The following is a 16,115-nucleotide window of genomic DNA, read 5'->3' on the forward strand; positions in this document are numbered from 1 at the left end:
AATAAAAAACTATTTTTATCGGAGTTGACAATTTTTCCTGAACCTTTTCTAGTGATTAGATATTTGATTCCTTTTCTGCTAAATTACACAGGTTGTACAATTCTTTTATCTTTTTTTTTCTTTTAAGGTTCCTTTTCAGCTAAGTTACACAGGTTGTATATTTTTTTTAATCTTTTAAGGAAGGTTCCTTTTCAGCCAACTTGCACAGGTTGTACACTGTTTTTATCTTTTTTTAGAAGGTTTCATTTCAGCTAACTTACACAGGTTGTAATTTTTTTAAAAACTTTTTTTAGAAGGTTCTTTTTCAGCTAACATACACAGGCTGTACATTTTTTTAAATATTCTTTAGAAGATGACAATAAATGTTTTTAAAATGATTTTTAAAAACTGGATTTTGCTAAAATACTTGCAATTGTACTATCATTTAGTCGATACGCTATAAGAATTCGTTTTTTTTTCTTATATATGTATTAATGAATCTCAAGCAATGGATCCAATAATAATTTTTTCTTAAATTGAAAAATCTAATAATTTCTTTCACTAAAATGTGTCTTATTTAATATAATAATCTAATTTACTTAACTAAATTTTATTTAATTGTAAATTACCTAAGTTCATTTTTCTAATAATTATTATCCTTTAATCATTTATGGCACAGAAATGTTCTTGTATAGACCTTTAATTGTGCATGAAATTTGTTCAAAATAAATGACGCAATTTATTGGCAACAATATTTATTAATTGTACATTAATGTACAGAAATTGTATTCACAATCTAAAACTATACAATCAACAAAAAACTTGTTTGATAATTTTGAATATACATAATTTCAATGTACAAGCAAATTTTTCATTATTTGCAAACAACAATACAAACATCAGCGCTAAACGTAGCCATCATTTACATCAACTTTATGGCAAATATCTGTACAAGTATGGCACAAAAATACTTCTGTACATATTGAATATTTCAACGAAGTAGATAAAAAAATTTGACTTGTATAAAAACATATTTTGATGTACTCTTTAAAACAAAAATGAACAAGTTACAGACAAAGCTGTAAGAACCTTATCCATTATATATTTTAAAAGGTTTATTTTATATAATAAATAACAAAAAAAAATTACCAACCCCATAATTTACAAAAATTTATGTTTAAATTTTAAGTTAAAAGTTGAAAATAAGTTGTGAAACGAAATAATGCTAATGAACTAGGGATTGAATTAAGAAATCTTTGTAATTTCAAAGTATGTCTTCATTCACTTAAAATTCCTTTGGTAGTTACTATGTTGTTATCCCAATAGATTAAGAAAAAAGAGTTTTATTAAAGAACTATAAATCGTTACCATTATTATTTGAAACATCATCAAAAGCTACAATGTTTTTAAACTGAATTATTAGAAAATAAAGTTAAGAAAAAAATCAATTAAAAAATATTAAACAATGCGAAAAGTTTTTGAATCATAAGCAGCATTTAAAAATTTAATAATTTTTTAAAAATCTTAAATTGTATTTATATCTGTAAATGTACGATTTTTCGTGGAGGTATGTATTATACTTTTTAATGAGTTTTTATATAAAGTGGTACAGAAGCGTTAAATTTCTCTTATCAACAAACTTTCATTCACCAAGTTATATTTTTAACCTTTTCGTATGTGAATTTTAATTATTGCAACGCCCGGCACTTATTTGAATTTAAACAATTCAGTTTGTTTGGATGCTTACTTATCAAAAGTATTGCAATTGTTTCAACACAAAAATAATTGTTCAGTTGTAAAAAAAACTAAAAACATTACTTCACCATTATGCCATTTATGAGAAATAGGAAAAATATATATGAAATTTTAATTAAAAGGCAATTCAAATGAATAAAATATTTATACTTTTAATATTGCATATATATCTTAAATTAAATATGACTTCATAGATATTTGTCCCTATTTATACTAGCATGATCAGTAAGACTTATTTATATTTGAATAATAATAATTTGATTAATAAAAATAAAAATACATGAACACATACATTAAATCATAAGAAACAAACACAATAAAACAAACTTTAAACACAATAAAACAACAGATTGCACTTGAACACAAACTCGAAGACTACATGTATGGTAAGTGAAAAATTCTCACACTGACTTCTTTATCTTTATAAATTCAATTCATCACGGTGCTTTACATTCTTTACATCTTATATACACACACTTTCACTAGAGACGTGGAAGATAAGAGATCTTCATAGATGCATCATTCAGACCCATTTATATGAATATAATTCATTCACACAAATTCATTTAAAATTTGCCATTCATTCACATTCGTATTAATATTTGAACACATTATGACACATTCATCTGAGAACATTTCATTCATACAAATTCAACTGAAATGCATTATTCATTCAGTTTCATGTAAGTATACTTCAATCACATATGTTCATTCGAATCATGTCATTCATTCACATTCATTCACTATTTCATTCGTTCAAATTCATTCGGGATGAGTCATTTATTTACACTGAATAAACTTCATTCACTCAGAATAATTTGATTTGGACTAGCCGCAGGAATATTTTTTCTTTCGAAAAGTTCTTTCAAAATGGCGATGACAAGACTCGCATAAAACTATCAGCAGACTCGCTTTTTTTTTTTTTTTATCTGAACTGAAGGGAACTACTACCGTCCATCATATGGCGAATCACCACTACCATAACCACTGGAACCATCATCTCTGACACCAGTTTCTGTCATTTGCTGTGCCTGCCTTTTCAGTTGGGCTAACCCCTGGGATGTGAAGGGAAGAGATGCAAACAGAACACGTTCTTCATAATCGTATTCACACAGAATTTTGTTGTCGTAGAGGTAAAACCGATCACCGACGCAGAACCTAAAAATAAGGACAAGAATTGATTCATTTGCTTTTTAAAAATTTCAACAACTTAATAGAATCAGTTAAAATAGAACTTAGTGTTTCCTTTAGACAAGAATTCACCTATGTTAATAATGTCAATGGTTCATTTTTAAAAATGATGGGTAGTTTATCCTAGAAATTGTTCTTTAAGAAGAGAATGTTTCGTTTAAATATTGCGTTGCAAGTTCAGAACAGACCATTGCGGTATACGATTTAAGTAATCATCCTCGACTGCATATCGTTCAGTTTTATTTCGTTATCAAATTGTACAAACATGTTTTCAAAACAATTTAAAAGCATTTTAAAAGTTAAATACGTTTAACAGAAATTTAATTTCAGCTATCTTTCACGACATGCATAGCCCAAAAAAAAAGATTATAGTTTTGAAGTCCAATTGAAGTCAAACAACTATATGTCGTAGCAAAAGCATAGAATTGATTGGACCGCTAAAAATGACAAACGCCTGATGCTTGCATGCCCTTAACAAATCAAATGCGAGATAAGAACTTCTACTTTTTCACTGTAGAAGAAAATTGCCTGCAAGAAACAATATTTACTATTTTTTCATCGTTTTTTTTTAATCTGAGCAGAAAGGCGTTTATTTGCTAAGATTTTTGGATCTCATTTTTATTACTTCTTATTACTTGTTAATTGATTATTCAATAAGTTTTGTTTTCCTCATTTCACAAAATTTAAGAAAGCAAGCAAAAAGTAGGCAGTGAAACGTCGTTTCAAGAGTTAAGATGCGTTTGCACTGGGAGCTTGGCATCCATTTAGCGTACATGTAGATGTTAACAAGCTCTTTCCGTAGAGAAAATGGTTTTTTCTTAACTTACAACAGAGTATAGAAATGATTATATGTCTGATACAGTTTATTGTTTATAGCTGGAATTAATCATATCATTGGTCATAACTAACATTGCCATTCATTCGTTAAACTTGCGACCATTATAGCATTGCTTATAGCTGATATCATCATTCATTGGATGCAACGGCGACCGTCAGATCATTGTTCATAATGCAAGATCTACGCAGAAACATAAATCATAATTGCTTTTTGATTCAAATTAAAGTTCAACATCATATCATTGTTCACAATGCAAGATCTACACAGAAACAGAAATCATAATTGCTTTTTGATTCAAATTGAAGTTCAAAGTTACAGATTTCTATTTTAACTCTGAATCTCGATTATTTTAAATCACAGAAACGTCGTTTCTATACAATCATAGTGTTGTGAATAATCGCCGATTATCGTATTAGTCCAGAAAGAAGAAACAGTTGTCGAAAAAGGATAAGTCAAAAAAGAAATAAAAATGAAAAATTAAAAGATAACGTGTAAATAAGAAAATTATTAATTCCAATTTATTAAAAAAACTGTTCTGCTACCAAACATTTTGTGCATATTAAACGTTAAGTTTTTTTTAATGGACGAAATTACAGAAGACCACGAAATAGAAGATAGAAAATAGAACAGAAAAAGCTAAAGTGGAACAATATACATCAGAACAATTTTGTCTAATTCCTTAGGATAGAGCACACTTTTCTGCTCATTGCTTATAAGAAATTTACTTTATTAAATTTCAAAATTAAATTCAAAATTCTCAATACAAAATGAATTTTTTTTTATTACTTCAATATACTTTCCTGAAATTTCATTATTTTAATGAAGATTCCCAAAACTTTGAAAAAACATAACTTTGAAAAAAATATAACACTTCTATAATTTTTTTCAATTTTTATGATTATCTTTAACTGTTACAAAACAATTACAATTATGTTGAATATTTATAAAATTTCCATAAATATGGTACTTGTTTGCATTTATATTTCATAAGTTTAGTAAATTTTCATAATATTAATATATTTTAAATAAATGCTTACAGTTTTGAAATAAATTTTCGTAAAATTATCAAATCTTAAGAAAAAATTTAAATTATTAAATTTAAGAAAATAATTTTTAAGACAAATTTTGACCTAATCATTTCATTTTTCGTAAAAAAAATATAAATATATATTAATCCTTTCAATCTGATTTTCTTTTTATTTTGTTTCACTTCACCCAATCTCATTCCCAACAAATATTTGATAATTGAGTACAACTATATGAGTTGTATCGACAGAAAGTATGGAGGAAATTTGCGTTCTGAACTCAAGTACGTTTCATCAGTTTTGTTTAAAACAAAACTATACTGATATAGCATAAGGAAATATAATCATCAAAAATATATCCTTACCTGTGATTGCACTGTTGGCAAGCAAAGCATTCCAGATGGTAAACATTTCCTTTCGCCTTCATCACCATCTCGAAAGCTGGAATAGTTTTGTTACACGCCGAACACATGCCCGTTGTGCCAAATAATCTGAAACAGTCAGTGCTCATTAAAAATCTATTAAATAGTTACAATTGTTTACTTATTTTATGCTTTAAAGATTTTATGAACAATAATGATTACTATGAATTAATGCTGTTGTCGTCGCAGGCCAATATGGCAAAGGGTGCGAGTGCTCTTATTTTCTAGTGGCTCCATCTATGGCCACAAATGACCAGAGTTGGGTTTTTTTAATTTATTTTCTTTAATATGTTTTTTAATTTTTTTGCTGACCGAATCACTCTGAAAATGTTACTCTGTACTATTTTGCGCTTGTTTTTTATGTATTTATTATTTTATTTTGGTAATTATTTGCCATTGCATAGAGGTTTTTCCAAGAGGTACTTGGTTTTTATAAGGATCTTTTGACCCCACCAGGCCTGCAAGCCAAAATTCTTACTGAACTACAGATTGATTTTAAATTTAGACATATTAACCTGAAAAAAGCATTTCACCAGGATTCTTTCGTAATTTTTTTTATGACAATCGTTGAACAGCCGACATAAAATTTTGAGTCTACGGCAACTTATGTTCAACTCCCCAGTCTTGTAATTTTGAACCCAATCTAGAAGACAAGGGAACTAGAATCAAGTATATTGAGAGAAATTTGTCTTCAAGGAGGACTTTTTGATTGAACTAGCCCGCATTTGCGTTTTTTTTTTTTGGACGCGGAAAACCCCAAAATCCTACTACGGTTATACTGACGGCAAGGAACTTTAACCGATGATCCGTCTACCATTGAGGATATTTTACGTCAGCACTGTGGACGGTGCGAGCCGGGTGTGGAATCCGAATCTGCCAGCTATCGCTGGGATCGAACCCGGGTCACCTCATTGGGAGGCGAGTGCTCCATCCCCTAAGCCACCAAGGCTCTTTTTGTTACCTTTGTAGCTTTTAATTTTGATGTACGGTTGTTGCCATCAAGTTCATATATATTTTTTAATCTGGATCTGTCGGGGTCTCTCAACCACCGAGCTGGTGCTGACCTGTGTTTCCTCTCCTGAGAGAACCTCTCGCGGTAACGAGTCACACATTTTAATTATAGGTTCGGATATTTCACAGCTTACCTTAGGTAGTCTCTTTTACAAAGGATGAGGTTAGCTTTGGTGAAGAGAGTTGAGCCCACTTCTCCCAATCTGCAATCACAGCAAGTGCACTTGAGGCAATCTTCATGCCAATACTGATCCAATGCTTTCAACAGGTACCTCTCTCGAATAGGTTTCTGGCAGGCAGCACAGCTGGCTTGACCACAAGAACCGCCGGTTGTGGAGAACCCCATTGCTGGCCTCTGCTGTACAATTTCGCTCTTTACCTCCATCCAAAGACTGAAAAAAAAGAGGGGGGAAATGAAATTATAGATACATTTGAAGAAAAAAAAATCATTGCATCTTTACGAAGATTGGAAAGAAGAAAGTGAAATTACAAGAGAAGATTTCGAAAAACTCCTATAAAATGCACAGACATTTAAAATGATTACAGTAAAATAAAATTTTAAGGGTATCGTCGTTTTTATAACGTCAATAAATATGTAAATAATGTGTTAAACTCCGTAGTATTTGTGCGTGGTATCATGTATTATGCACGTGTAAACTCTGTAACGTCATGTGTATAATGTGTAAATCTTACCCGATAGAAAATACGCTTATGGGTAGTCCATGGGTAGACTTACTTATATGGGTGGAAAAAGTTTATGGGTCATTTTCATTTTGGGTTTTTGAGATGTTCATAAAAACAAATCCAGATGTTCAAAGACTTCGTAAGAAGACGCAATTTCAATTACAAGCTCAATTATATACTTTCAATTGCATACTTGAACATGTCTATGACATAGACATATATTTTTAACATTTTCTTTATTTTTTAATCAGAAAACAACGTAACTCTTTTGTTAAATTTTCGTTGAAAAAATGTTTGTACGCAATTCGTTTTCAAAAATTTGTTAAACACTTAAAACATTCAGATCTTAATGCAGGCTTTCTTGAAACCTTTCGAGACAGAAAAGTTTAATCCAAATATTTAGTTAAAAAAAGCCATAAGAAGTATGATTATTGCAGGCACGTCCACGATGAGGCGATTTGCTTTATATATATATACACATTTTTGTTCTATAAAGTTGTTGATTAAAAATTGTGTAGGTTAAGAAATAAAACTATTACTATTTTAGTGGTTTATATTGTTAAAAATAAATGGAATAGTTTTTATTAAAGAGCTAAAAGCGCGATAAGAAAAACGTGTTATCTTCAAATAAGTGCATTTCAATAGCAAAACATTAGAATTGTTGAGTTTCAGCTCCAAACGTACGCAAAACTATAACAATCGGGAATCGATTAAACTCAACAAAATTAACGGAAGCTTATGCAAACTATCAGATAAATCATTTCAATAGAAAACAAATGTACGAGAATCAAAAAAATTAATTAAGCCTCAATGGAAGATAATGCAAACTATCAGCTAATCCAGCTCAATAGAGAACTAATGTAGAAGAATAAACAAAATTAATAACGTTCCAATGAAAGCCTCTGCAAACTATCAGATAGACCAGCTCAATATGAAACCCAAGTAAAAGAATAAATTAATGACGCTTAAAAATAGAAGTCTAAGCAAACTATCAGCCAGACCAACTCAATGTAAAACCAATGTAAGAATTTTTTTACAGCTATTTAAGAAATAAATTAGATTATGAGGAATAATCTAATATTTTTCACGAGTCATACCTCAAAAAAAATGAAGGTTTCATCCGACATAAAACTGAGTGTCATAGGTAAAAAAATGTCCAACCTGGCATTTTGAAGTCACAAGTTGACGGTCCCTTCTAACAAATTCAATTCGCTGCCTGCATAACAGAAATTCATCTGCTCACTCTCCCAAAGTAACAGCAATTTGCATTAATGCAGCCAGTGCAGACCAAACCAGCAGAAGTTAATCTTTCAGACGCGACCATTAGCCGGAACATCCGGCCGCCACATGTACTCACATCCGCCCCGAAACACACGCCAGCTTTTAAGTTAACCACATCAAAACACAGAGAGGCCACTGTAATCTTCATAAAAGCCATCCCCACACCATCACTCCGCCGCCACCACCAGTCGAAAAATACCAGGGCTTTTTAAGGACATTGGGAATCCTTCGGTACGAAATTACCATTATACAGATTGGCCATTAGATATTCATGAAACGCCAACCAGAAAAGAGACAGAAGAGCGCAAAAGGGAATTAAATTTTCATAAGTCCAATAAAATGTAATTTATGTTAAACCATTAAACGTATGGGATTGGGGAGCGAAGTGGCGTTTTACGTATCCTCTTGTAATTGAATATCGTTCATAATTTACTTGATGAGCCTATTCCGTCGATAGCGGTGTAAGTGGGGCTTTTGGAAAAGGCGCCCCGGTGAGCTGATTCTCCGAATGCCCCAGTTAAGGAAGGAGACTCCTCTCCTTCAACCCCTTCGTGTCGGATCAGAAATTCGATTTTCCATCTCTCTGAGCAAAGCGGTTTGAGATACGGAAATCTCATTTTCGTGATTAATCTACTTGCGGTTTTGGCGATTGCTCGGACGCGCCAAAACACTTAAGTAATCGCCATCTCTAGAGAACTGACAAATTTAGAAGATGAGACGGGATTCTGATATTTGATTTAAAAATTTTGAACACGCCAGTTAGTGTAATTGGAAATTCTTGCAGCGTGGTTTTTTTTTTTCCTTTCTTTCTAGAGGCGATGTGGAACATTATTTTCCATCGTCGATGCTGTTTTAAAAATAAAGGTAAAAAAATAAAAATAATTATAAAAAATTGATAAATATGTAGATAAATATAAATTATAATGTTTATAAAACAATTTTGTTTCATATATTTATGATGTACTTTATGCCCTTGAAAAATATGGACTTGGGCTGATGGACGAAAAAATTTTTTTCAAATTTTAACTAAACATTATTGAAGTTAAGAAATGAAAAGAAAGGCTTAAATCATCATAAAACCAGCTTAATTTTCTAGAGTGTGATAGGAATGCATTCTTCACCCCAAATAAATAAGTTTCAGATGATTCTAATCCCACTTTTGCCTTTATTGGTATCTAAAGTGATTCGCCCAAATTTTAAAACGTTAATAGTCTTTCTCTCTTTTTAAATCTAATTTACTTATTTTCGACTCTTAATGCACACAATTTTTAGTTGTCAATATGTGAGAAACATCTTGTACATCGTTTTAACAGCTAGAATATCAAGAAAGATTTTTAAAAAATGCACAAAAGTTTGAACGAAAATATTGAATACTTACACAGTTAAGCAAATAAATGCCGAAGATGGAATGATTCTTGTGTGCGGTATTATTCGATTTCGCTCATAGTTTTATGAAAGCTATATGAGTGTTTGAATCATAAAATCTAGCTTATTAATACGTTTTTACTTAAATTAACTCAAATGGTCCATTTTATTTAAGAAAATTGGAGTTCAAACAATGCTTAACACACTAATAACAAAATCCTGATATCTCCTTATTACTGCTTCCAAATGTGTTACGAAATGTGCATCACAGAATACACATCTATTAAAATGTGTGGCAAATGAGAATTTAAAATTTGAAATGTTGGTGATAACTATTACTTATAACAATTACACTAGAATGCGATACACTAGAAGTGATAACAATTACACTAGAATCCAAAAGTGCTTTATCTGCAGTTACTCTTCATTTTAGCTTTTAACAGTATTGAATTTTCAATTTAACGAAAAAAGAAAATAAATATCAATGATTGTTTTTTTATGTTATTAATCATTATTCACTAAAAACTGACTGCAATAAAATTTATTTACAGATAAAAATTACACTGCAATCAAAGGTGCATAATATGATTTCGATTTCTGATTATACGCTAAAAATATTTTTAATTAATGAGTACTCGATTTATTTTTCATATTTTTAAAGGTTGTTTTTTTTTAGTATTTAACAAAGTAATATTACTTAGAAATTAATACGAAAATTGATGACAGGAACTATTCTTCAATCAATGCCAAAAATTAAATTGTCCATAAGTCTAAACATTGAATAATCTATCAGATATTAAATAAGCTCTCACTGCAAAATTTTCGTACATTATGAGCAAGAAAGGTAAAGACATTCTCTTAGAAAAATAAAATAAAGATTATAACTTTCCCATTCATGAGGAGACAAATACCTAAATTGCATATTATATACCAAATTCTTACTACAACTAACGCTCTAATTGCAATATTTTAATCACTTTACTTATAGCATTTGCATTTAAAAAAAACGTTTCCGTAAATAAAAGTATTTAATTAGTAATTTCGCATTCTGAAAGCATAAAACGGGAAAGAATTTATTTTATTCCAATCGACTGAAATGGATATTTATTTTTAATTGCACTATCCCACTATCTTAAGAAATATTTCTGAAAGCTTAAATTGTCAAACAATGCGAAGCTTAATTTCTTTTATTTTTATTTTTGGAACGTTTCTTGAAGAAAAAACTAAAATATGGTTTTGAAATTCTATAATCTTCTATTAATTTTGGGAAAAAGTAATAAAGAAGCAAAATGCAATAACAATATCACAAGGTATATAATGTAATTCAGCTTATTATTTCTCTTGTGTATCTCTTGAAGATAAAGTGATAACTATAAATAGAATTCATTTTTACACTTAGTCATAAAGTTATTGCCATGTTTTTAATTATTAAAATATTTTTTATAGTGAGTTATTGTCTTACATTAACGAATACATTTAAATGTATTTTTCCTTATTTACAATTTTAAATTGCTTTTCACATAATTTTCATTGATATGACAAGAAATAATTTTAAAAAGTGCATTGTCACTTATTATCAGCACATTCAAATTGTATCAAACACCAAATCGCATAATCGGTCTCAAAAAACGAAATAAATCATTTAATTAACTTTAAAAACATATTTTAATAATATAAGAAACAAACTTTACACTCTTGTGAACATTTATGCTCTCAATAAGCATTTATTAATTTAATTCCATTGAAAAAAAAATGAATTTCTTAAACCACAATGCAAGTACAAAAGTACTACACTTACAAGATGGTATATGTTTTGTTTCTTTTACAGTAAATAAAACAAAACTATTTTAATCAAATATGATTATTAAGCTACGTTCCACTAAGGAATCGGTTGTAAGAAATATTTTCCATGACACTTCTTAAGAATGTAATTCTTCCCATAGTCTTCGATTTAGTAATTTTTTTCTATAATTTAAGCCTTCCAATAATTAAGCCTGCAGGAAATAATCCAATTACTGACGGTTCTGCACGTAAAAAGTCGCATTTTAACCTGCAGTCTTCTCTGCATAGCAAAACCGTTTTCCCATGTTAACTGATAGGGGAACTGTGTGTAGGGGAGAAACATTCTCCCAATTTTGCCCATTTCCTTAACCGCCAGTGGGTTAAGCTACAAACTTAAAGTCAAGTCATCGGACTGCAAGTCATGTGGGGAAAAAATAAGAGTTCTGTTAACTGTCATTCTCCCAATCTCCGTATTTTATAGTACATTCCAAAAGTACTATCAATCCAGTTAATTTACAGCACTTATATTCTGACAGGTTTTTGCAGATAATCTAATATATTTGTAACGGGAAGTACAACAAAAATATTTATTACTATAAGTTTCATTTAGGAGCTAACTATATATATTTTTGACTATATATATGATATTTTTTATATATTTTGAGTCACATGAAAATTTTCCACTCAGCTTTCATTATTCATTAGTCCCTTAAAACGTAAAAATTTTACATTACTTTTATTAATAAAAATAAAAAAAAGAACAGAGTAAAAAATCAAATGTTGTGCTACGAACTTTAATGCATATGATCGAGAAAAACACTCGAGTTTCATAAACCGCAATCCTCACACAGTCATTTCAAAAACCAATAACTGTACCAATCTCCGCATCGCGTAGTCCGTCCCAAAAGTACCATTAAATCTTTTCTTTCCTTAAAAGAGGAGAACTCCTTTTCCCGGATTTCCAGAAGATGAGAATGTAGACGATTTCGGAGAGTTACTTCGCTAAAAGCCCTTCTCGCAACTCATCTTCTCAACCCATTCGCTAACCTACTCGTAAATTTTCACGGTTGCTTTTTAATTTGGGTCGTCCGCCTAAGTGCTGAGGACGGAAAATAGGAGTTTTCCATCAGTTTTCCCATCTCTTTGCCAACTTGATGGATTAATTTTCTTGGCTGTCCATTTGGGGAATGGAGACGTTGGTTGTCCCCGGTATTAAATGGATCATCCAGAAGAAGACGAGACAGGAGAATCTTCATTCCCGAGAAAGAATCTTTTGGCGGCATTCAGGTGTTGTTGGCGAGAGGGGAAGAAAAAAAAGAGTTCAGGAGAATGAATTGTTGTGGCTCCTTCTTTTTCATTTTTTATCAAAAAATAACAATGGGGTCTTGCGATGAAATGTTCCAATAAATTAGGATTTGGGTTTCAATTGGAATGAAAACAATTCATATATCGAGCCTTTCAATAAAATTCACGGTGTCCTCAAATCCCTGCTTGTAGAGGCTGTTTTTCGACGAGCGATTAAATTTCAAAGAGGCCGGATCACGGTCTATGGGTCAAAAATGACATCACTACTCGTGGACTTTTTTTTCCTTTTTGACTTCACATTTCTAGTACTTTCTTACAGTTTTGCGAAAATAAAAATTATTTGCGACTTAATTTTTTTTAGTTTTTAAAAAAATTGTTCCAACACATCATTATCTGAGCTCATAAAAAATTTTAATAATTCAGAATTATATTCATTGATTTGGATAATTTTCGTCAATTTGGTAATTTTTAAAAATGTTCAATAACCTCCAAAACATTTAAGTTATTTGTCAGTTATCAAGTCCTAATAATTTCTTACAGCAAGAAGAAGTACGTATTAAATGAAGAACTTTTTTCGAATTCAAAATCATAATTAAAAAATACTTTCTGCAGGAACTTAACTAAGAGAACGTAAGAACTTAAAAAAAACTTAAAGTTAAATTAGGACTATATGTAATCATTTTATATACCCTATACTATTCCCTTTGAGTCTATTTAATTTAAGAGTGAACTAATTTATTAAAGAAAATAAAAAAAATCATTTCAAATAAGTATTTAAAATATTTCATAAAACCATGCAAATAAATCGAAATAGTACAAAACAATTATTTTTATTTCGCACAATATATGTATTCGAATTTTAAAATTTGTATATAATTTCAGAATTTTACGAAAATAAGATTTCTAGGAAAAAAGGAAAGAATTTGATTTCAATAAACCCATTTTTTCCAGATGTAATGAAAACGTAATTAAGAGCTTTTAAATGAAATGAGTAACTATCAGTCTTAGTGGTCTCATAAATGAAGTGAATAGCTGTCAGTCCTAAAACGATTTAGTATCTTTTTCAGTAACGTCATCTTAAAACCAATTCAATTTTTTAAACCAATGTATCTTTTTTTTTATATTTTGGTAAATTAATTAACATAAAAATTACATAAAATGTGTGATGGATTGGTTATTTAAAATGAAAAGCATAAAACTAAAAGTGATGATTTTTTGAAAAAATATAACATGTTATCGCTTGATATGAACTCATAAATATGTCAATATTTTTCAACATACATATATTTAAATCCATATTTTTACTACTAAGAATATGTTTGTAATAATTCTAAGATATATGTCTAACAAGATAAAAAAAACAAACTATAATGCTTCTTCATCGTGTTTCACATTAGTCCCAATACTTTATTTGTCTCATAATAGCCTAGAGATATATCCTATTCCTCTCTTGGATAGATAATGTATTCCATTAATTTCAATTAATCTTTTGAGAAATTATATCTCGTGTACGAAATATTCATGGAATGCTATTATTGCGATAAATTTAGATCTGTTTATATGAACATATCAATAGTTTATTTGGTTACTAGTTATTCCTTAGGATTCGACTTAAAAATGTATAATAATCTTTTCGATTATTAATAAATAAAATAATAAAAAATAATAAATATTAACTAAAATTTATTTTTTGCTTGGAATTATCTTCGGACAAATGAATTTTATAATTGCGTGCAAAAATTTTTTAATTCATTTAAAAATTTCTCGAGATATGGCGATGTACGCAAAACGTCAGAATCGTTCTCCTGATTAAACTGTAAAGACCATATATCCCAGATTGCTGCTACCCCTTAAATTTCCGGGGACAGAAATCCGAATCCCTCATAAAAAACGAATGTTTCTTCCAGGTAAGTGCATTTTTGTGTCTCATTTCGCAACAGAACTCCTCGATCAATGATTGGGAAGAATTCCCCTTCGCGGAGGACTTTTTGATGGAATTAACCCGCCTTTACTTTAAATGAAGAGGAAAACCACAAAAACCTTCCACGACTAGCCTGACGGCAAAGGGAATCTGACCCATGGTCCGTCTACCACTGAGGATATTTTACGTCAGCACTGTGGTCGGTGTGCGGAATTCGTATCAAAAAGCCATCTCAGAGATTCGAACCCGGTTCACTTTATTGGAAAATGAACGCTCTATCCCCTGAGCCACCACGGCTCTGCTGCCATTTATTAAAAATCTCATGAAACTAATTGCAAACAGAAGCCGTGATACTATTTGATGTTGAATGACGAACAGAACAGGCCTTTCACTTGTCGCCGCAAGCGTTGTTAAAAATTTAATAAGAAAAGTTATGTTTTTTAATTCCACCAATTTAATTCTGCAGTTTAATTATCGCTTGAAGATTTACTTTAGGCATGTTTGTCACCTGTTATTGTTTTCAATTTTTTAAACAGGTTTTTCTTAATGTTCAACATTAGATGAGTCTTTTTTTTTAATTATTAAATGGTGCTATCGAATAATAGCGGTGCTTTTTCAGTCAGATATGACCGGACAGTTGGTTGTGTTCTACAATATTCCGAGTCAAAATTCCTGGAAGGTTGGATAGAGTGTCTCAACTGATGGAATGGTGGGCGCATGAAGCCTAATGCAACATTACAGAGGAACATGATAAAAAAATTTAATCTTGCTTTCTGTTCTTAAACTTGATCAGCTAATTTCATTTGCCTTAATTTCTAAATATATTCATTTTGTTCATAGATTTTAAAAACACTGAATGATCCTTAGTTTTGGAAGATCATATAATTAATGTGTTGCTAAAATTAATTTAAAAGTAGGAAAAATATGTTTTCTAATTATTTCTATGTATACCGAGTTTTGTGGAGTACAAGACTTTATAAAATTTTCAATTTACTTTTCTGAAAACTGAACTCTTAAGTTGGGTAATATTAATTTAACTAAATTAATATATAGAAATACATTAATTCGGTCGAAAAATACAAGATTTTGTTCATAACATTCTGAACATAATGTTACGAAGATTTGACAATTCATCTGCTTCATGCAGTTTCTAGATTCAATCCAAACTGAATATTAAAAAAAAAACAGAACTTATTTAACTAAACGTTTAAAATTATTTGTTTTTAAAAAAAAAGAAGAAAAACTTAAATTTTAAACCTTAAAGTCAACTAACTTTTGTATTATTCTTTGATATTTCAGCACAAAATCTCAAATCGTGAAAGAGCAGAAAGATGAAGTAAACGAACTACTTCTCCTCAGCATCATCCCTGCTCTTGGACATCCCCTTCTCTACACAAAACCTCAATGAACAAACGCTGCCGCATCAATTCATCCTCATCCAGAATTTGATCCATCCAAAGATGCGGAAGAGGAGGAGGGAATCGTAACTAACTCAACACCGAGAGATGTTCTGTATATAGATGACACGTCCACTGTTCCATTGCGGTACACGGTCG

At 30.3% G+C, this 16,115-nt stretch overlaps 1 protein-coding gene across 2 annotated transcripts in view; it reads right to left on the minus strand.

The window, feature by feature from the left end:
* Positions 1-717: 717 nt before the first annotated feature.
* Positions 718-16,115, minus strand: part of LOC107436092 (LIM domain only protein 3) — a 37,019-nt gene continuing 21,621 nt past the window's right edge. The window contains exons 1-4 of one of the 2 annotated variants that reach the window (XM_016047662.4): positions 8,067-8,287; positions 6,356-6,613; positions 5,154-5,279; positions 718-2,892 (exon numbers count right to left, since the gene is read on the minus strand). In XM_016047662.4, coding sequence (XP_015903148.1) covers positions 2,682-2,892; positions 5,154-5,279; positions 6,356-6,606 — 588 coding nt within the window. In that variant the 5' untranslated portion in view covers positions 6,607-6,613; positions 8,067-8,287 and the 3' untranslated portion in view covers positions 718-2,681. Of the gene's footprint in view, positions 2,893-5,153; positions 5,280-6,355; positions 6,614-8,066; positions 8,288-16,115 lie in introns of those variants that run through there. The other variant, XM_016047664.4, reaches the window with a different exon arrangement.

This window comes from Parasteatoda tepidariorum, chromosome 6 (genome assembly GCF_982258835.1).
Source record: "Parasteatoda tepidariorum strain Cologne lab strain chromosome 6, Ptep-v5.0, whole genome shotgun sequence".
Classification (NCBI taxonomy): domain Eukaryota; kingdom Metazoa; phylum Arthropoda; class Arachnida; order Araneae; family Theridiidae; genus Parasteatoda; species Parasteatoda tepidariorum.